The sequence below is a fragment of the Antrostomus carolinensis genome, unplaced genomic scaffold (assembly GCF_000700745.2).
Source record: "Antrostomus carolinensis isolate BGI_N321 unplaced genomic scaffold, ASM70074v2 Scaffold51503, whole genome shotgun sequence".
NCBI classification, from domain to species: Eukaryota; Metazoa; Chordata; class Aves; order Caprimulgiformes; family Caprimulgidae; genus Antrostomus; species Antrostomus carolinensis.
Window position 1 is genome coordinate 7831 of NW_010305450.1, and position 21337 is coordinate 29167.

At 42.3% G+C, this 21337-nt stretch overlaps 1 protein-coding gene across 1 annotated transcript; it reads left to right on the plus strand.

Moving 5' to 3' along the window:
• Window positions 1-651: 651 nt before the first annotated feature.
• LOC104519938 (E3 ubiquitin-protein ligase HECW1) lies at window positions 652-17225 on the plus strand (the record flags this gene model as incomplete). The annotated part of the gene is made up of 6 exons (XM_010164790.1): window positions 652-750; window positions 2159-2288; window positions 5852-5998; window positions 7102-7216; window positions 8462-8660; window positions 16739-17225. Coding segments are annotated over 6 exons (802 nt in total), but the record flags the coding sequence as incomplete, so codon positions are not given.
• Window positions 17226-21337: the final 4112 nt, after the last annotated feature.

Consider the following 21337-nt stretch of genomic DNA (forward strand, 5'->3'; position numbering starts at 1 on the left):
CCTAGGGGTTGCTGTTCTTAGAAAACAGAAGCAAACACAAGAGTAAGTAAATACTGAAGACAGCTGAGCATCAGCATTAACAAAGTGGTCTGGGGACAGCTTGCCTGAGCTTTGGATACTGGTTTTAATGTGTCCTTGGTCACAACAGTTGACTTATTTGAACTTCAGTTTCCTCCCTGTAACTCACGACCCTTTTAAAGTATTTAAAGCTTTTGGAAAGTGTTGAAACCAGTTGGAAACGGGATATACTCATTCACCAAATATCCTGAGTAGCTGTTTTGATAGTATGTTTTCAGCCGAGGTGGAGTATTACAGTATTTCACTGGCTAAGTATTGTGTTTGATGGAGTCAGTCTGTATCAGAACGTTCAACTAAAGATCACACAAGGTGAGTCTTCAGAGTGTTTATTGGTTTGGTATGGGAGAGCATATGAGATGCCAGCTGCATGTATGGGTACTGGCGGAGATGGATCAAGAAGAGATCCATTATTGATTGGAGGTGTGAGGGGTGCTATCTGCTTGGAAGAAATAAATAAATTAATTATCGTTAAGAAACCAAGTCAGAAAAAAACCCAACAGTTGTTACCTGTGTAAGTTTCTATGTTGAATGTCTTGAGTTCTACTTAATTTCCTCTGCATTTTTATATCCCAGGTTCAGGTTCAGCGGTCGTATTCTTGGCCTTGCTCTCATCCATCAGTACCTTCTCGATGCTTTCTTCACGAGGCCGTTCTACAAAGCGCTGCTAAGGCTGTAAGTATAAGCATGCAGAGGCCATGCAGAAACAGTGAACCTGCCGTGAGTCCTACAGAGACACAGACCCTCGTGGAGCTGCTTCGAGCGCTCTGACCTCCAAGTCCTTTCCGCTGTTTGTTGGTTGATCTGTGGTAGAAAACAAACATGTTTTAATTTTTCTTTACTTTCTCCAAGAACTTGCCCTTTCATGCATACTGACTGTTGATAAAAATGCATAATGAGTATGACATTTAGGAACACACCTTTGAAAGTACTGACCCATAATTCCAGAGTTTAGTACTGATAAAAAGCTATCAAAGCAATTAAAATGATACGTGGAAGACTGCAAAGCATCTTTAATGGAGCAAAACCAAAAAACAACAGAAAAGGGAGAGGGGTCATATTAAGAAAAATACATAATTTCTCATGCCTCACTGGTGGAGTAGGTTTTCATTCTAAACACAGCTCGGATTAATTAGGAATGCTAATGTAGATATAAACAGTGAATGTTTCATGTTGGTCTTCTACTGTCTTTTACACTAGTAAGCCAAAGCTACCAGTAATATATTACTATCAATGTCAAGTTTATAAGGTTAACTTCAATTCACAATCTGTCCCTCTTTAATTAAAAGACTACAATAAGACAACGTACATAAAATTTGTAGCAATAAGAAAATCATAAGTAGTAAGTCAAGACTGCAATTAAATGACAAAGAGCAGAATAAAGCTTCGCCAAAATAGTTTATCACTTGGGATGATTCCAAATCAGCAAAGATATTTGTCATAATAGTCCTTTGAGTTCTTTAACTGTATTTAATTTTATTTTTTTAACAATGAGTATTGCTGGGGTCCCAGCGTTCACATCTATGTTGTATCTGAGCTAGTCTGGAAACAGCCTGACACCTAAAGTGCTCCCGCATCCTTATTGTCCCTTTAGAGGATGCGAAACCAGACTGCTCTTAACATCCACCTGCCCTTGCAGCAAAGAAGGGCGGCTCCTTATTAGCAGAAATTTAGGTTGCCTGGTCTGCTTTATGTCAGTCTTGTGTGCTCTCCTCGAGGATGACAGATACATGGGAGCAGCCAGGCACAACATGGCTGGGCCCATCCGGACTGAAGGTAAGCTCTGAAGTGTATGGCATCCTGAAGAGTCATGTGAAGTTGCGCCCCAGGGGTGCCTTCCGACAGCAAACAGTGCAGGCAGCCAGCAGATGTGGCCTTGAGCCCAGCCATGCAAAGCAGACAGTCGCAGAACTGCTTTAAGAGGGTCTGTGTGACAGGCTTTGATGTTCACAAAACCAAACAAACTCCAGCTTTATGTTGGATCTCCGGCATAAACTTGTTCACGTTCTTAGTAGTAAGTCATCCTGCCAATAGTCGTGGGGTCATATATTCAGCTACACCTTTTTTCTTGCCTCATAATCAGGCCGTGTGATTTAAGCGACCTGGAGTACCTGGATGAGGAGTTTCATCAGAGCTTGCAGTGGATGAAGGATAATAACATCACAGATATCCTGGATCTCACCTTCACAGTGAACGAAGAGGTGTTTGGACAGGTGAGCACAGCTATGCAAAACATCTGAAAAGTAAATCTGAAGCTGACATTGTTGAGGATGATGAACATCTTTCTGTCAGAACAGATCCTTCAGCCTTTCAATAACATTTTCTTCTTCTACTTTCTGTTTCGTTCAAGCCACCTGTTTCAATGCAGATGTTTATTCTTAGGGTGTATAGTATAAAACCCCAGCCCCCCTACAGGCCTGTTGAGCCACACACTGATGAGCATGAGGAATTCTCTGGAGTGGAGTGCAGCTCCTTCTCTCCAGGGTGTAGTTCACACAGATGTGGCATTCGGCGAATGCAAGCAATGTAACTTGAAGCTGATGTGACTGAAAGGATGGGTGGGTTAGGAGGGAACAAAAGCGTTTGGCAGGTGGTGTAAGACCCAGCAACTCTCACGACTTTTTTTTTTTGTCTGATGTCTCTCTGTTAGATTCTGTCTCTCTTGCCTTGCACCTACTTAACAACTTAGTATGTACATCTATGTGCTTCCTACTTAACAACTTAGTATGTACATCTATTGTGCTTCCTACTTCTCAACTCTACCTTAGTCAGAGAGTTCTTTTCAGCCTCACTCATCTGGATAATTACAGCCTTACATAGGGCACAACCCCGGCCTAAGTGCAGACCAGCAACCAGAACAAGCGTCTCCTGTGGGATTCTTTGGCTTGCACTGAAGCCTCGGTGATCTTTGCTGTTGTAACCTGTGCTGGGTTATAACTGTCTCTGTAAAGTCCTGACCCAAAGCAATATTCAGACCAAGATTAAGGACCTCCAAGGAGATGCTGAAAGATAAGAGATATTGAAGAACCAAGCTCACCAAGTACTGCAGAAGCTCAAGGGATGGAAGTTCGCTTGTGTAAGGAGAAGACACACAGTGTCAAAGGGAGCAGAGGAATTGGGTGGAGCATACAGAAGATGACTCTCAGCCCTTGAAAGTCAAGTTGACAGGAGGGGTTTGCACAGAACTAGGGGAGGGTTAGTTTCTGAGGGGAGGAATTCTGGCCCTGAGAGTAAAAGGGCTGCTCTACTATATGCTTGAAAGTAAAAGAAAGCAAACGAGACTTCAGGGGATATCTTCAAAACTGAATTTAGTCTGCTTATAGTACAAGGTCATGACAGATGAGCAGAGTTGAGCGTGGATGAAATGAAAAGCGTGGGGCAGAAGAATAGAAGTAAGAAGCGTCTGTAGGAAAGGTAACACTTTTCCTACAGACTGAAATGCAGGGGTTTTTCACGGGCTTTGAGCTGTGAGCTTGTGTGACATTCAGTTGCCAGTACAGTGGTTTCCCTGGAAGGTATGGCTGTGTAAGACCAATACACAGAGACAGACAGAAACCTACAGACATCTCCACAAAGACAGATGAGACAAGTTTGTATTTACATTGGAAGGCTACAAAGATGAATAAGAATCTCAGCCTGAATTGCCCTGATGCATCTGAAGGTAACATTTGACAGAGTAGTTTCCCATTATCCTGGCCCCAAAGAAAAGAGCTAGACAATTACCTAGGATTCTGTTGTGGAAGATAAGAGATGTCTCCAAAGAGAACAGAAAAAGACCACAATCTGCTGTAGATACCATGATAAGAAAGCAAAAGAAGACTAAAAGCCAGATTTTGATGCCGGTTCACATGTTGTCTAGTACTTTTATTTCATACGTACTAGACGCTAACCTTACTAGATCTAGTGATGGGGAAAAAATAGTTCTTGCTGTCAGAATTACAACTGTCAGAATCCAAGAGCCCTAAGTGAAAGTGAGGTTGTTCCCCTTCTGAAATTTGCTAAGTGCTGACAGCAAAATAACCAAGAAAGCGCAGTCACATTTATGCTCACAGACAGGTCCCAGTTGGAAATTCTTGCATGCTGAGAGTATCTGGCCACTTAAGTGCCATCTGAGCATTGCTTTGCTGGATACATGCGCAAGGGTAGATCACAGTGGGAGTTCTGCTAATATTTGGGAAGCTGGATTTCAAGAGCTGGGTAAGGGAAACAAGAAATAGCGGCTCTTTGAGAAGCTGTGTGGTAGAGGGGTTGCGGCCCTCTTGTCCTGCTTCCACAATGACTTTATTGTGGATGGTCACTACTTCTTTCATTTATTCTTTCTTGTCTCATCTCTGGCGTGTATTTAGCTTTTAAGCCTTTCAGGCCAAATCCTCTTTCTTGGTACCTTTATATTAGAATTTACTGCTGAGGAGTTCTAGCCTTCTGGCATACTGGAGCCCGGAGCATTCTGCTGCAATAGCAAAGAATTTAACTTACAAGACAGAGAAAGGTGTCAGTTGCTTGTGACCTGAAATACTTTCTCATGCTTTTACCCAGTAGAAAGTGTTTGTTCAGGCCTGTCTCCGAGCTCTCTGTGTGGATACAGCCTGTCTCACAAGCCCTGGCAGTTGCTGTAGTCAGGTAACAGGAATGGGCTAGATTGGTGGAAGTGTCTCCTTGCTGCTCTGAAACCCGATTCTGGACTCTAGCTCACAGCTGTGGTTAATGCTTCTATCAGCAAGAAAGAAAAAATAGGGACACACTGTTATTGATTGCCTGCCTCTGGTTCTAGATAACTAATTGTATTCAAAATTGTATGGATAATGAGAAGTTGAAGAAATCACCAGCACGCCTAGGTGTTTGTGGGAGGTCTTGCAGGAGCTGTAGAACAGCTGGACTTACGGTTGTGCTTAAAGCCAGACTACGTTTAGTCTTTGGTTTTGACAGATGTATCTTAATGCCACACAATCCTGAAGAACACAGCGTGGCAGCTGGGCCAGAGTCTGACCCTCTGGACGATGCAGTGTTGCTTGTATAATGGTGAGGCAGTGATTTGCATTTGGGAATTTAACCTGATCCAGCTAAGAATTCCAAACTCATTACATCCAACCTTACTCGTTCTTGCTGTTTCTCAACAAAGCTACAGATTAGATGACTCATGGAGTGTTTCCATAATTCATAATGTTACAACAGATCCCTCAAGCAAAGTGACCTAAATATTTTATATGCTGTGCGCTCTCTGTTGGGCTAATAGATAATAATATAAATAATACGTAAATACTACAAATAATGAATATGTATTCATGCAGCTCATTTACTGTCTGCATTAGACATCATTGTTATAGCAGCAGAAACCTGAAGAGGAGAGCAAAACATTCTTCCTTTTAAATCCACTAGACTGAATGTGAAAATAATTGCAAGATAAATATTATTTTCTGTCCCATGTGAGGAGTATGTGCATGATGCATAAAATCTAGATTGATTCCTTAAGTCCCTCTCAATCTTAAGCATTTGTAACCCAAGCCAGCGAAATTAACCATTAAAATGCAATGAAATGCTCTAGCTCTTAGTTAAAAAAAATAGGTATTTAAAGTACAAACACTTTGCAGGTTTGGATGGCTGATACAAAACTCTGAATCCCAGTGACTGTATTTGAGGGGGTGTCCCTCGTTATCCTTTTTATTTCCACTGCAAATGGAGAAGAGGCCAGAACTAGAAATATAGCTGTTAGATTTTTGACTTCTGTTTTCAAAGTACAACTTAAATTTGAAACACGCCATTTGTCTTTGTTCTGTAGGTGACAGAGAGGGAGCTGAAATCTGGAGGGGCAAATACAGCAGTGACAGAAAAGAACAAAAAGGAGTACATTGAGAGAATGGTTAAGTGGCGAGTGGAACGAGGAGTGGGTCAGCAGACAGAGGCCTTGGTCCGTGGCTTCTACGAAGTAAGTACCAAAACATGCTCCCACAGTCTTCCATTCCTCATCGGAATGAGATGGCCTAGGAAATAGCTAAACAGACACAGATGGCAAGAAATTGGAGTGTATGGATCTGTAGAGACAGACACCTTGGCAATGACATGTTCAGCATTAAGGGAGAAAGGAAAGAAATGTGTATTCTGAATATGATAAAGCGTAACAGTCAGGAGTTAAGAAAGATTTTGCTGAGTTATCTTTGCTGAAGACCTGGATCTGAGAACATCCTTCTGGCAGAGCTGCTATACAAGGACTGCCAAAGATTGGATGAAAACCTGTGGCTTTGCTGACCAAGCCATGTAGTCACCTATTCTTCCCCCTTTACTAATCGTATTCAAACACATATCTTGCCCTGGCAGCTGTATAATATAAGTAGAAGTTGAGAGCTGTCTCACAGAGGGAAACAGCAAATAATGGGCACACAGAATAGTACTGGTAACCAATGGCTCCAGGCAGTTGTGCACTGACATTTACTGGGGGTGGAAGCCAGTGAGGGTGGCTTTGTAGTTGAGTAGACTTGGTCTTTCCTGTAGAAAGGGGCTGGCCAAGCAGCTCCGTACAGTTTACTGAAGCGTGCACATGGTTCACCAGCCTGTTCTCCCTGTGAATACTGCAGGCTGTTAAAGCTTTTGGTTTCACCTAATGAAGAAAGTGAACCTCAGCTGCCTCTTCAGTGCTTGAAGACCTGAGGGCACTCCTACACAACTGTAATCAAATTCCAATGTGGAACAAATATAGAATTAATTGTTCCTATCACAAATCCAGTCTTTGACTATCAAAATCACTTGTCAGACTGAATGTAACAACGAAGAACGTTCTGCACAGATTATGTCCCGTCACTTGTATCGCTTCACTCTGGTCACATCTCATGTGTCATCCTTGTTTGCAGCTCAAAACGCCAGCAGACTCTCTGAAGAGCAGCACAGGTTTATCAGCAGAGGAGTGGAAGTTAGCTGTCAGCATGCAGACTTCCTCAGAATAAAGAGCTGGCTGTCAGAGCCATAGGTTTACAAGGCATCGCATCTGCTTTATTTCCAGCCTGAAACTGTGCTTACAAGTGGTTTTTGTTCCAGGTTGTAGACTCCAGGCTTGTCTCTGTTTTTGATGCCAGAGAGCTGGAGCTGGTTATAGCTGGCACCGCAGAAATAGATCTCAATGACTGGCGAAACAACACAGAATATCGTGGAGGTAAACTGCCTGCTGATGCTTCCTAATATCATAAATGTTTTCAGTCTAAAACATGAAATACTTGGTCCATCTTTTGCTTCTGTCTTTCCTGAGGGAAATGCCCTATTTTATTCAGGAAGTTTTTGTGAAGAATAACTCTTGACATAGAATAAGTAAGATTTCAGGTTTGGATTAACAGATGTAATAATACTGAAATTGCTACTTCTGTCCAGATTTCATCCACTCGGTTCCTACCAACTTAACAGGAGCGTTGACTATTAAGGACTGAAAAGGATTTGCACTATTAGGTGTAATAGTTACTTACTCAGCTGACTCTGAATGAACTCCTGGCCTCAAAGTAATATCACAAATCCTCTTGGCTTCAGCAGGGAGCTCAATTCAAGAGCTGAATTTCACGGCTCCCAAATACTCTTCAACAAAATACAGATCTTGCTTATCCCTCCCCTCAGCCTAAACTATGTCAAGTTGGGTTTTTTCTCCTCTTCTCTACTGCTTGGCCTGGTTGTGCTGTGAACACTGAGCATCATTTATCCAGGCTATCTTGGATGATGGATAAATGTGAAATCCACCACTTCTGCACTACAAAAGGGAAGTCCCTGAGGTTCACATAGCCTCCTCTGAAATACAAGGTTTAAGTCTTTGCTGCTCACTGCCCAGCCTTTGTGTTACCTTGAAATACGCAGGTCACCACAAGCACAGCTGGTCCCCCAAGTTCTTCTCCTCATATTTTTTTCTGTTTAGCTACTGAAACAGATTCAGCCTGGGTTTTTGCTGGCTTTCACCAGCACAAACCAAGGCACAGAGCCCCTCGGGTGCAAAGTTTGCCAGGGAAGGGCTTGTGGCAGCAAACTCCTCTCCATATGTTGAACACTATTGAAATGCAAAAAAGAATTTATTTAGGAACCAGAAATTAAGTCATTTGGACTCACACTGTGTGGCATATCGCAATTGATCTTTTATACCTCATGCATGTATCCCCAGTGCCAAGGGATTTGTGACAGTCCAATGTACCTCAAATGTATATTTGAATTTCAGGGTTTCGAATGAGTTAGTAATATGATGGTAACCACAGCCAGGGCAAGATGGTGGGGCTGGGACCTACTGCTCATCAAGAACAAGATACACTGTTAGGTCAGGATCTGTTCAGTAGATCTACTGCCCCATGCTAATGGGAACATATTTCAATGTTACACTACCCACTTAGAGGGAGTGATTTTAATTTCTCTCTCTTGCCTCTTGCTTTAGGTTACCATGATGGACACATAGTAATACGGTGGTTCTGGGCAGCAGTGGAGAGATTTAACAACGAGCAGAGACTCCGGTTGTTGCAGTTTGTCACTGGAACATCGAGCGTGCCCTACGAGGGCTTTGCAGCTCTCCGAGGGAGCAATGGGCTACGGCGCTTCTGTATAGAGAAATGGGGGAAAATAACCTCCCTCCCAAGGTACGTCCCAACTAGGATATACAAAACCACAAGTGCTGTGAGAAAGGTGAGCCTGAGACTTTGTTGCATCTCTGCCAGTGAAAGATAATGAAAGTGGTAAGGACATCTTAAAACAGCACAGAAACAATTGCCAGTTTGTTCTATAATTATGTTTGGAGAAAAGTGTTTTCTTTTGCTGCCTTTTTGATTTGCAGGCTCAGTTTAAACTAGTCTTAATCCTGGGAAATATTTAAGATAAAGATTTCCATAGGTCCAAACCTAGTTCTCTTATTTTGCTTCTGGAAGAGCTCCAGACCAGCAGGACCCTGTCAGCTGATTCTGTTCCCTTTACTTCCAAAGTACTAGTAAAAATACTTGTGAGTTTACAGAGCCATGAAAACCAGAATCTGTCTCTGAATTCTGGCCAGAGACCCGAGTGTAATCCCTTCACTTGCTCGGATGGTTCCATTTTTTCATCACGAGGAAGCTTAGCGAAAGGACTTCAGACCATGTGGTGATAATACCCTATTTGTTCCATCTAGTTCAGCCAGCCAGCTAGCAGCAAATGAGCCACAATGTCATAGAGTCTACAGACTCCCCAGTGCTTCCCAAAGGAGGGGTCATCTTCCTTTTCAGAAGGAAGGGACTGGGGCACAGAGGAGTGGTCTGACTTGCCTAAGGCCACCCAGGAGAGCCACAGCACAGCCAGCGATACGTTCAGCTCTGAGTTCTGCTGCAGCAGTTTATCCCTGACCAGCACTCATCCTTCCTCACTGACCTGAGTCACCTTCTTTTGAATGTCCTTACTGTTGCCTGAGGTTCTGCCCATTGAGATTACAGAGCATTTTTCGTGGGGCTGCACCTCAGCACCTCTGAGATGCTTTTGCTACATGACCCTTTTACATACCATTTGCCCTCTTCCTGCTCTTACCATCAGCTGCGGGCCAAAGGAGGCTACTTTCACAGCACAGAGCAAAAATCTCTTCTCACAGACATCGCAGATACATTCAGACAATCTATTAACAACAGGTCTGGTCCAGTTTTCTCGCTACTTGCCATCTATGTTGTTTACCCAGAAGCATGCTATAAAACACGGACTTGAGCCAGACCTCCGGAGTCCTCTGGAGAGGGAAAGTCCAAATATGGTCACCCTCTTAGTACAAGCCTGCTCAAATCCATGCTTCTGCAGCAGGGAGACACAGGAGCTGGATGGGGCACTGCATCAGCAGACATTCTGAGCTGGCATCTTAGGTGGGCTCCCTCTGAAGTGGGGAAAAGGGAAGTAAGTGTATTTAAGGCACAATTCATCTCACCTGAGCACAGACTTTTAAAATAGTTGAATCACACCTGCTACATTCTGATTTATGTTCCATCAACTATAAAGACTCTACAAGAGACTGTATGGAGAACTAGAGCCTACATGAAAGCTAGATGTAGGCACTGAGATTTAAAACCTGATGAAAACACGTAAGGTCAGTGAGATGGCTCGCACCCTCTGAGCTTCAGCCAGCGATGTGGAAAGCAAGCCTGAGAGCTCCAGTTTGCTGCGTGTAGGCCTGATCCTCCTTTTGCAGCGTATTTATAGTCTGGTTCCATGTCAAGGTTTCAGAGCTGACCAAGGGCACTCCTGTCTGTGGACAGGCAGCAAGTGGAAGTCACAGATTTGGGCAGCATTTCTGCAGAGCTCTCTTTGCACTCCTTCTGGGATGGAAAGGGGTGAGAGGGGAGGGTGGGCCTTGGTGTGCGCACAGAAAATGCCCTGGGCTGACCCATCAAGTTCTGAAAAGGTAATTGGCCTCTTTCTGCTCTGCTTAACTTTCTTTGTGAACCTAGGCATTACTTATGGCCTAGATTCAGTTAGCCCCGAGATATTCACCTTAACGACTTCATGTCTGCTGATCACTGAACTTGTTGCTCTCCCTGAAAGGGGCCTCTTTTCCAGGTGAAAGTTGTTAGCACCTTTTAGAAGTCTTAGAGCTCTGCATTCATTTTAGCCAGGGGAAAGAGAAACAACACTTGCTCATGGGGAATAAACACAGCTTGATCACCCTGAATTATTACTTGCATTTTTATAAAATTATGGGGTGCTGCCAAGTATACACACGGTGTTAAGAAATACATAAAACACAGGCTAAACCTGGAGGCTCCCTAAATCCTTAGTTAAGCAACTAAATAAATGTTGTTTTAAACTTTTTTTAAATGCCTGATTGTGGATTGCTTGTGTTTATTTAGATTTACTTGCGTATTTACTTAGACTTAGAGGCTAAAAAAAAGTCCTATGTCATATCCTGTAGGCCTTTTGGCCCCTGTGATATGACTGTAACTAACTTTAGCTGTTTAAAATAAACCACAACAAATTCCTCGCCCTTCTAACAATTCCTCCTGTTTCACAGTCAGAGTTACACTTGCTCCACATTTTCAAAGTCCTAGGAAAAAAAAACCAACCCTCAGCTTTCTCATGTCTTGGCAATCATCAGATTTAGTTGTTTATGTGCTTAGGTGTGGGTTGCACCTCTTAATTACTGGCCTTAGCTCTTAGGCCCTGGCCCAATAAAGGCGATGCTGGGAGAGGTGTTAGGGAAGCTTGTGTAAAGCCGATGCGTTTGGCTTTCCTGACATCCAGGTAGATAGTGGGTCGCTGGGGATAGGTCAGTCTGGCCTTTGGGTTCGCAGCTGCTTTACAAAGCATTGAGATAATTTTTAGCTCTATCAGGAGAGCCCAGGACTCTCTCTCTGTTCCCTCCCTCCTGCTCCAGTTGGCTGACGTAGTTAGGTGACTCTCCTGTACATCTTCTCCTTACACTTTGGCAATGGAGCGTGCAGCTGCCATTGCGAAGATGTGCTAATACCTAAACCAGCCCTGCCTTTGCACTGGTGACAGCAACGTGCCACTCCCAGAAAAGTAGCATAGTGTAAATTGCTAAAATGCAACACTTTTCAAAGAATAACCACTAATATGTAATGCCTAGAGTGCTTCTTGAAAGCACTGAGGATAAGCAGGACTGTTTCAGGAAGGTTGAGAATCTGGTTACTTCATTCTAAATCGATGCACTTGTGTGTCAGTACCAGTCCCCTACATGAACAGGGTGATGGTGGTGTCATATGATCATGTAAGACAAGAGTTAGATTACGCCAGTGGTTTATTTCTGGAGTGTGTGTGTGTGTACCAGACACGTTATTCCTATCTGAAATTGAGTCCACACACATTAGAAAGTCAAAGTACTATACATCTCAGAGATGCTGCTCTAATCTCAGATCTCTACATGATGACCCAGTGGTCATCTAGATGATGGTTCCAGAGAGACTGACAGATTCACAGATCTGTCAGTGGAAATCTGCAGTGTGGTTTCTCCCAGACTGATGTAGCTTGTTGTATGAAATAACACTGAATAGGCAACAGGTTCAACCACTCATTCATCAAGGTTGAGTTTTATTCTCCCTATCTAATAGGCAAAAATTTATCTCAAATTAAAGGAGTTACGTATTTTACTTCTTGTACCTGGTTGCCTGAGTAGGGATGGATGGAGAATTCTTCCAGCTGTAGCCTCTTCTAAAGTAGAAAGCCTCTCTTTTACCTTTCCTGGGCCATGCAGATATTTAACACGGAACCAGTTTTAGCAGTAGTTTCACAAGAACTTATTCTTTATTCCCCATCAATCATTAATGAACAGACACTGGCTTTCTAGCTGGAATGGAGCAGAACTCCTGGCCCAAACAGACCTGTGCCAAGAACTGTCAGTGTTTTCTACTATAGCTATAGGGGGCAACAGTTCCCTCTTCTGAAAACCTCAGCCTGCAAAAGCATTCAGTGCCTACAAATGCCACTGCCACATCTTCTGGATGCGCTCCTCGCCTGGCCAAACTCCTGTCAGCTCCAAGGTTGTTTCTGTTTGAGTGTCGGTTAAGTAAGGACCTCAGCATGTATCCCACTGATTCCAATAACCACATTTGATGGAATTAAGCCACTTTCCCCATCAGTGCTGAGCTGTAACTACCCTTTCATCAAGAGATTTTCATTCAGCAGAGTAATATTAGTGATTACCACCATACTGTCTCTGGTTTATGGATGATAACAATTACCAGTGCTAGGAAAGATCTGATGCAGTAAGAGAATTCTGTCCCTCTCTACTAGATGAGATAATCAACCCAGAATCCCATATAGCAATTAAAAAAAAGATTCTGTATGACTACAAAGAACTTTGTTCTCATAATTTCCGTCTTTCCCAGTGGACTGAGTGTGTGTGCTTCGCTGTCTTTTATCATTCTTTATCTCCCATCCCTCTTCTCTTTCCTCTTTTCTCACATACAACAGAAATACCATCTACAAATCTACATTCATCTATTAAGCAGTGGCTCCCAGACAGCATATAAGTGTTCCTTCTTGCAGACAAAAGGAACAAAACTTGACCCACATGTGGGTCCTGAGGTTGATCAAATTGGGGTTTGTGGGTTCATCTACAGAAAGCAATGTGAAAAACAGAAATGCCCAGTTTCTGCCTGAACAGTCACAGTTATTGGAATGCAAGTTTTATTTTAGTTGATGGGTTCAGGCTATAAATAAGATAAGAGGGGGTTCTGTGCACATTTACTGCCTTTGGACTCTCATCATTATGAGGATTAAAGGAAGTGACAAAGAAAAGAAGAATGCACAAATCTTAAAAGCTTATGATTTTTAGAGAGAATTCTTAAAAGAAATAGCACAGCACTGTGAACAGTGAGCAAGATTAAAGGTTCAGGCCCACCAAAACTACTTTGAGCAATAAAGACAGACTGCCAGGAAGAATGAAGTTTTAAGTGGCCCATGTACTGCTTTACTTACTGGAGGATGAGGGCATGTGAGGGTCAGGCTTGGTTTACACAGCTTTTATCTTGCATTTTCTTCTAGAGAAGCCAGAATCCTTTCCATAAAAGCTCTTACCAATCTAATTCTTACTCCAGACCTCTCACTCCATGAACACCCTCTCAAATGTCAGCAGGCTGATGTGGTAGGAGGCTTAATCAAGGGAAGAAAGACTTTTCTCATAGCAGTGACTGTTTCTTGGACTGCTGATGCAATATTCTCACCCCAGTATGTGCAGCAAGGCCAGTACTACAAAGCAGCAAGTGTGTCCTGGATTATGCTTACTGCAGTGCCTCTCACTGGGATCAGCAGTAGGAGGTCAGCACCATTCACGCCTTCGGAGGACAAGGCACAGAGTCGGGCAACAGCGGATGTTACGGAAAATATCCTTGCCTCTTAATTGCCCTGTGTTGTACTGCAGTATCACACCGCGACATGGTGTGACAGACTGGAGGCTCAGCAATTTGTCTTTAGTTTGGTTTGGAAAATCAAGGTTTCAGCTTTCAGTTGCAAGAGGCAAAGGTGTTATGCACTGCAATACTGAGGAGAGAGGGAACACTGAATGAGAAGGAGTCCCTGTCAGCCTTCTCTCTTATTTCAGGTGAGGCAGGATATGTTGTTCAGTAACACAAGCAGACACCAGGTCTGACCTGTGCAGCAAAGAGGCAGTGTGATAGTTTAACTTAGCTGGCAGCCAGACAAAACCAGGACAAGCAATTAGACCCATTCCTGAATGTGGAGTAGACAATTTTGCACATCAGTACGTGGTAAGATTGAGTGGGCTTCACTGGCATCATTGGAGTTGCAGTAGGTTCACATGAGTTTCACAGACCAGAATTTGAACTCCGGTTTTGCCCTTAGCAATATATTGTGTTTTGCACTTTCAGTAGGTAGAAGTGTAAACCTAACCAGCATAGCACTCCTGAAAATTAGTTTTTGGTTTTGATTTGATGACAGGTTTTGGAGTGAACGGATTTTTTTCTGTAAAGTTGTTGCACTGGAGAACATGACAGTGTTGCTTGGCAAAATGCTTCAGTGTTTCTAGACACATTAGCTTTTTCTTCCTTTCTTTGTAATAGTTTCTCCCTACAATAAATTCCTTGATACCTTCTACAGAAGAGTCCACTTCCATAAACCTCATAAGTGGTAAAGGAATGGATCTTTTTTCTGAGTTTGACTAGGTCAAAAATGACTAAAAGTCAACAGCATTGCAAGGTTTTTTCATAACCAGTATGAAATGAGATGGATGATGGTCAATCAAGATGAATGTCTGCAAGAAATTAAAATACTAGAGTCAGTAGCTGTGGATATGTCTGCCCCACACAACAGGATGTGTGACAGCGATGTCTGAGGAGCTGTGGTCTCACACAATGAAATGTGCCACGGTTAAGTACCACACAGAGATATTACTCTAGGTTCAGCAAAGTTATATTAACAGAATCCACAACAGAGCCACCATGACTATGCTTCTCCCAGTTCTGGAGCCAGGCAGCTGAGCTCCTCAGGATGGGCTGGCTCTGAATGGTGCTCTCTGGCCTATGATGAACACGTTCTGAATGGGCTACAAGAACCCTTCAGTTAATTAACTCCCAGTTGTTGCTACGTATTGGCAATGGATTGTAGAAACAACTTAGGCTGCCAAAGATTGCTGAGATAACAATAAACAGCGCAGGGCTACTCACGGGTAATATGCATGAGCTGCCATGTTTAATTTCAAGAGATTTATTAAATAATGGCTTTGTTAATGTTCTTTTTTCACTAATTCAAGTGTTCCCAGCTCATTTCCGCATATTCTGTGTTTATTGTACGCACTCTCTGAGAGTGACTAGCTAACAAATCTTCATTCAGAAGGGGAAAAGATGGGAAAAGCTCTCCTAACTGAAATTGTGTGATGCAGTGAAGATTACGTGCCTCTGGCTATTTCAGTTGCCTGATTGCTTTTAACGATTCACCAGTGGTGCTTGATAAAACTCTCCTTCTGAATCTGCAAGTCTCAGGCCAGCCCATCTACCACTATCATGTTTTTCTCACTTTGTGGGTGGCCTCAAGAGATGACTAGCATGGTTTCAAGTAGTTTCTTCAAGACAGCTCTTCTGGTTCAGTTTTGAAGAAATAAACTTGAATTAAAGTAGGAGATAGAAAAGCTAAAACAACTTCATAGCTTCTAAAAATCCTAGGGGCCAGGAGCTTAGACACTGTTAGCCATTGAGGCTACACGTCCTTCTGTAGGGTTTTGTCAATTCACGTTTTTCGAAGGGAGCAAGAGGAAGCAAATCTTTCTCGCATCATGTAAAACTCTAAGCTGACTGAAAAAAATGAAACCATTTTAATGAAAATGTGTCCCCCTGTTCATTGAGTGAGCTCTACAGTTTTTCAGTCAGTTTGAAATGAGTGAACTGTTGGGGCAGGGACTGTTTCTTTGCTCCACATTTGTGCAGCACCTCACACAGTGAAGTGCAGTCTGTATCTGGGTCTGATTGCTGCTACCAGAAAAGCTGCAACAAGGTGGAGGCATGCGTGGAACCCGTTCCACGGCTTCTTTTGAAGGTGCTGCCAAATGGGGGTAAATATAATGACAGAACTGGGGGAAGAGAGGGTCATCAAGTTGGCAGCTTGCTCTGCACAAAATATTTTGCTTTTGCCTTGGCTACTACAAATAAATAAAGTTTAAAGGCCAGACATGCAGCAGATGGCCAACAGCTGACTTACAGGAACGTTTTCAGCACCCTTCCTTCTTCAGTTAGCACAGCCCTGAATGGTCTTTCGCTCTAAACACATGCTGAGCCCGTTCTGTCTGTATAGTTCATCACATTCTGCTTGTCCACTGGTGCAAAACTGAGTAGCTGCTCATGTTCGATGTTCAGATGAGTTGGATTTTTTTGGAAAAATTCAAAGCAACTGAAATTATAGTAGTGGACTTTTCTGTCTGTCAGGCCCTAGACCCTAACTCCTCAGTGACCTCCAGCATTCTTCTCCACGAAGATCCCTGCAACATCTAATGCAGGGATAGCAGAGAATTAGGTTATGTTGATACTTAGCTCATGTCTTCTATTTGAAATATTCATGTGTACGTGCATATACATTTCAGTACCTCAGATTTTGGCAGAATTCAAGTTTTACTTTAATAGTTAGGATCTCTTTTTATCTCTCGTGAACAAACTTGAATGTCTTGAGTCTCAGTAGGAACTTGTTTTGTCAATTCTGATTTTCTCAAGTTATTTAGATTACACTTAACATTTAGCATCTTTTCCTTTTGCAGGGCGCACACGTGTTTCAACCGTTTGGATCTTCCACCTTACCCCTCCTATTCTATGCTGTATGAAAAGCTGCTGACAGCTGTTGAAGAAACTAGCACCTTTGGACTTGAATGAGGGGGTTGAGGCACTTCTGGTATATTTCTGGCTGATGATGTCACCTTTTCCTGTCCACCATCATTTGATCTTGGTTTCCCATGTTTTTATTTTTGAAAACAAAACAAACAAACAAATCAAGATTGACAAAAGCTGTGCATGAAGAACTGCTGCCCTCTAAGATCTAACCTTCATGCTTTCATCCTGTTTCCAATGGACTGCTAGTCTGTATGCAATAGAAAAACAACTGTCTCAAGGTTTCTGTATATCTCTACATACCTCCATTAATAACAATGAAAATACAAATGCAAGTTACACTACACTTGACCAAATGTTAATAAATGTTTACTTCCACCTACGTTGATTAAAAAATAAAAAAAAAAAACTCATCAAGCATTCCAAGCTTTTATATGCCCACATCTTCTAAATCAATTCACAGCCCATCTTACTTCTTAACTGCTGAATCCAGTACTAGGAGCTGGTCAAATATATCCTCATCCATCCTTGTTTTCCCTGTATGTATTCTCCATCTGAGAGACACCTGTGAGCAAAACTGAAATTTTTTATATACGAACTCATGATCCACATCGGTTGCATCAGCTGGAACTGGGCCAGATCCATGGTGCAGATAAGACCTTCAAAAACTAAAAAAAAACCAACCTGTAACGCAATGCAAAGCATAACAGCGATCGTTACGATTGTTACTGTCCAGTACTGGAGAGAACTTGCACTTGGGAGGGGCATCTCCATTGTAATGTTTACCACACAAGAAGCACAAGGCTGTGCGCGCTCAAGAAGGATGTTTTATGTAGCATAAAGGACAAGGCTTCCTTTACCTTAGTGTTGTATATGACAAGGGAAAGGGGAAATAAGAAGAATGTTCTACTCTTACGAATACCATTGGGTTCTGTTTACCAGGTCTTTGTTTCCTGATGTTTCAAATGCTCCTTTCCAAATGAGAAGTTGAGACAATCCCATTCCCTGTGTCAGAAACCATTTATTTTCCGTCAGGCTGGGCTAGTCTGTGGTTGCTGGGGGTGGTTTTCAGTTCTGTCATTTTTCTTTTCTTGTTCAGTGCAAACTTCCATAACCTCAAGAGTGGTTGTAGACAGAAGGTTTTTAGTCAAGGGCCTATTAAATGAGAAGCTGCAGTGAATGAGAGTGCTTGTCAGGGATGAAGGGGATTGTAACTCTCTTTGGGTTAAGAATTTGTTGTACTTTCTCTTGGAGTAAGCCCAAAGGCCCTCTAGTTGTGTTAGGTACCACTAAATTAAAGATCTAGCTTTTGTTACTGCAGACGTAACCCTCTTCAGTTTGGTGTACTTTGCATTCCAGCTCTGAAGCCAGGGAATGAAAAGAAAACAGCAGTAGGCTTCTCTTTGGATGGATTTTTGCTGAGGCTGTTACAATCAACCACACTTCTCTGATTGTTTCCTATTTATTAATCTTTGCTGCCCTTGTTTTCCAAGACTAATCTCAGATTGAAAGTGTTTTTCTTAACTGGGAAAAGGAAATAGGAAGTTATCTTTACTTCTGACACTAAATATGTTAAAAAGATGCATGAAATATGAAGTGAGATACTTGTGAAGAGTGAGCAAAGGTAAGTGAGAAGGTAACATCATAGTGTCTAGCAGCTCATGTGAAATACCACACCCCCATGGGGGCTTGTTACTGGTAGTTTTGTGTTGGGTATGCTTCAGAAACTGGAAAATCAGGAGATCAGTTCAATGTCCGACACATCTAATTCCCGTAAGTTTTCTCTCCAGAGAAAAGAATTGGACCCTGCTTTCCTCCATGTTTTTATGGTGGCTATACAGAAACTCATCACACTTGAAAAACTGCATTCTGAGAGTTTGAGATCATTTTCCTGCTTTGATTCTTAGGTCAAGAGGTATTTGAAAGGTGGTGGAACAAAAAAACGTGTTTCTAAGCAGAAATAGTAGCTTTTGTTAATGATACATAAAATACTGGGATATTTAAATTGCCACATTTGTTCAATTTCTGTTACATTTCAGGCACTTTTATAGTAATTCACTGTATGGCTTTTACTGAGAACCTGTTTTATAGTGCGTGTTATTATTCTTATTGGGTCCTTATATTACAGTTGCATCCAGAGGCTGCAGCTACAGGCCAGCTTCATTGTAGCAGACATCGAAAATGATGCTTATTATTTCCACAAAGCTCTCAGGCATCTATTCCACATGACCAGCCCCACTGCAGAGTAGAGATAGAAATCTTAACTTTTTATTCTGAGAACATCTGTCACGTGCACATGAATTACATCAAAGTGAGTCACACCACGAGAGACTGAACAACGAAATCTTCCAATGTATGTAATTCCTGCTTCTTCACCACTGGGTCCCAAAATCCAGCGATTCCTCCAAAATCCTGTGGTTCCTGTTTTATTCCTGGTGATGTTACAAAGTTACCTGCATTATGTCAAATGTGGGATGTCTTCTAACAATAGAAGAAAACAGAAGTCTCCAATTGGTTGGTCCATGTTTGGCCAAGGAAAATAGTGTATTGAGCTGTCTCATTAACAGAGTAAAAAAGAAAAAAAAAAATCCAGTCTTTACAATACTGTGTAGTTAAATTTTTTTAAGTATTTCAAAACTATATTTTATTAAGAAAAAGTAAAACTATTTTTTGTAGCATAATAAAAGAAGTTTGTATTTCAGAGACAGCATCAAACCCCACTGATTGAAAGAAGGAAGGCTTTCTCCTGAAATTCTTCGTGAGGTGTTCTGGCACTCACCACACACTGAGCTAGAATTGAGTGTTCTGCGTGTCCATGTGTGGCAGATGCCATCTCAAGCACCCGGTGTGTTCCTGCTCTGGGAAATGTAACAGTCTAGCCAGCTACTTCCCACCGAAATCCTTGGTCCGAGCTGTCTCTCAAGCACACAGCCTAGTATTTGTAAAAGATTGCTTTCTTGGGTGACTGTGATGACATGCAGATTTCCTTGCAAGTATTTTTGCATCTAAAGCCAGGAATAGAGGAAGACAGTTGACTATTTTCATAAAAGAAAGAGAACGCTATACGCTGCTTCTCTTGCATTTTATCCTTCCAGTCCTATCCCTCTCTCTTCCCAAATGCCCTACCCCAGTAGGTTTTCAAACACTGACATCATCTCTAGGATACCCAGATCAATGCTTCGCAGTGCATTTCTCCATTCATTGTGTCACACCATGGGCTGAACCCAGTCCCAGTCTGGAGAGAAGGGGAAGCCATGCATCTCGGTGGCACTGTCACGTTGGAGTAAGTGAGGCAGTGACTGGTGCTAACAGGAGAGAGGGAGGAACCCATCTCCCTTGCCCTGTTATTTAACCTGCCCATTATGCAATTAATTGACTTTGTTGTTGTAGTTACGCATATGCAAGGCACAGACCCTTCCTTGTTCACCTTTCGATTCAAATGCTCACTCGTGTAATCATCCATGCTCTGCCCAGGTCTGCGCTTTCATTTGCAAAACACTGACTGTTAATTGCAGAATGTCTGGTTTCATTGTTTTCCCACAGGAAAGACTAGAAGATATTCCATCAGGCAGATTTACAGTGAAATAATCTGTTCAGCTCCTTCACCTCAGTTCCCTTTAAATATGGTGGTGGCTAGATTAAGATACAACATCAACATCGATAGATTTTAAAATGCAAGTGACAAACAGAATAGGCAATCTGACAGCTTTTGTGAATTGTGGATTTCGATAGGAGCGATCAATATTGGTAATTTGTGCATTTGGTTTTAGAGGGCCCGTGTCTTTTCAGAGTAACTGTTGTGATGGTGGTAGAGGGAGGGAAAGGGATATTTCTGTTTATGAAATCCTGTTGCCATACTAGCGTTAAGCTGAAGATACAAGAACAAAAGTAGGTATTTTAAACCATCAGTAAGTCTTCCACCTTGCAGCAGTCTCACCGACTGTTCAACCGCGTAAGCTATGCAGGATTCGATACAGTACAAACAACCCTACCTTGCTGTTAATTGTGTCTGCTCTATAAACCTCACAAATGCTGTCACTTCAGCCTCAGGGACGTTATGTGAGTGTTCAGTTTCAGTCACTTGGCTGTGGATATTCAGAACTTGACTTTGACGTTCTAGGGAGATCCCTGGCTATCACAAGGCAAGAAGTGAGTGATCCAAACTACATCTAACAGAGAAATCCTGAGTTTTGTACAGGGCTGACACACAGGACTCTTTTCACCTGTGAACTTGTCAATGAACTGTAGCTGAGGTTTGAGGTTGTAGTCTAGTCTGAGAGACTGCCTGTGGGGAGGGGGGGGTGTTTGTTGGGTTTGTGCTTTGTTGTTCTAGTTTCACTGTAACAAATAGTTGACATACCTCTAGTTGGAAACAGTCAGATACTGAATGTGGACATGAAAATCAAATGAGAAATCAGCTAAAATATACACGCACAGAGGATGAGTTAAACTCATCCTTCGCTACTAATCCTGTGACAGTCTGTGGAATTCCAGAAGGACAAATTTGACTGGTGATTTGTTTAATTTCTGTC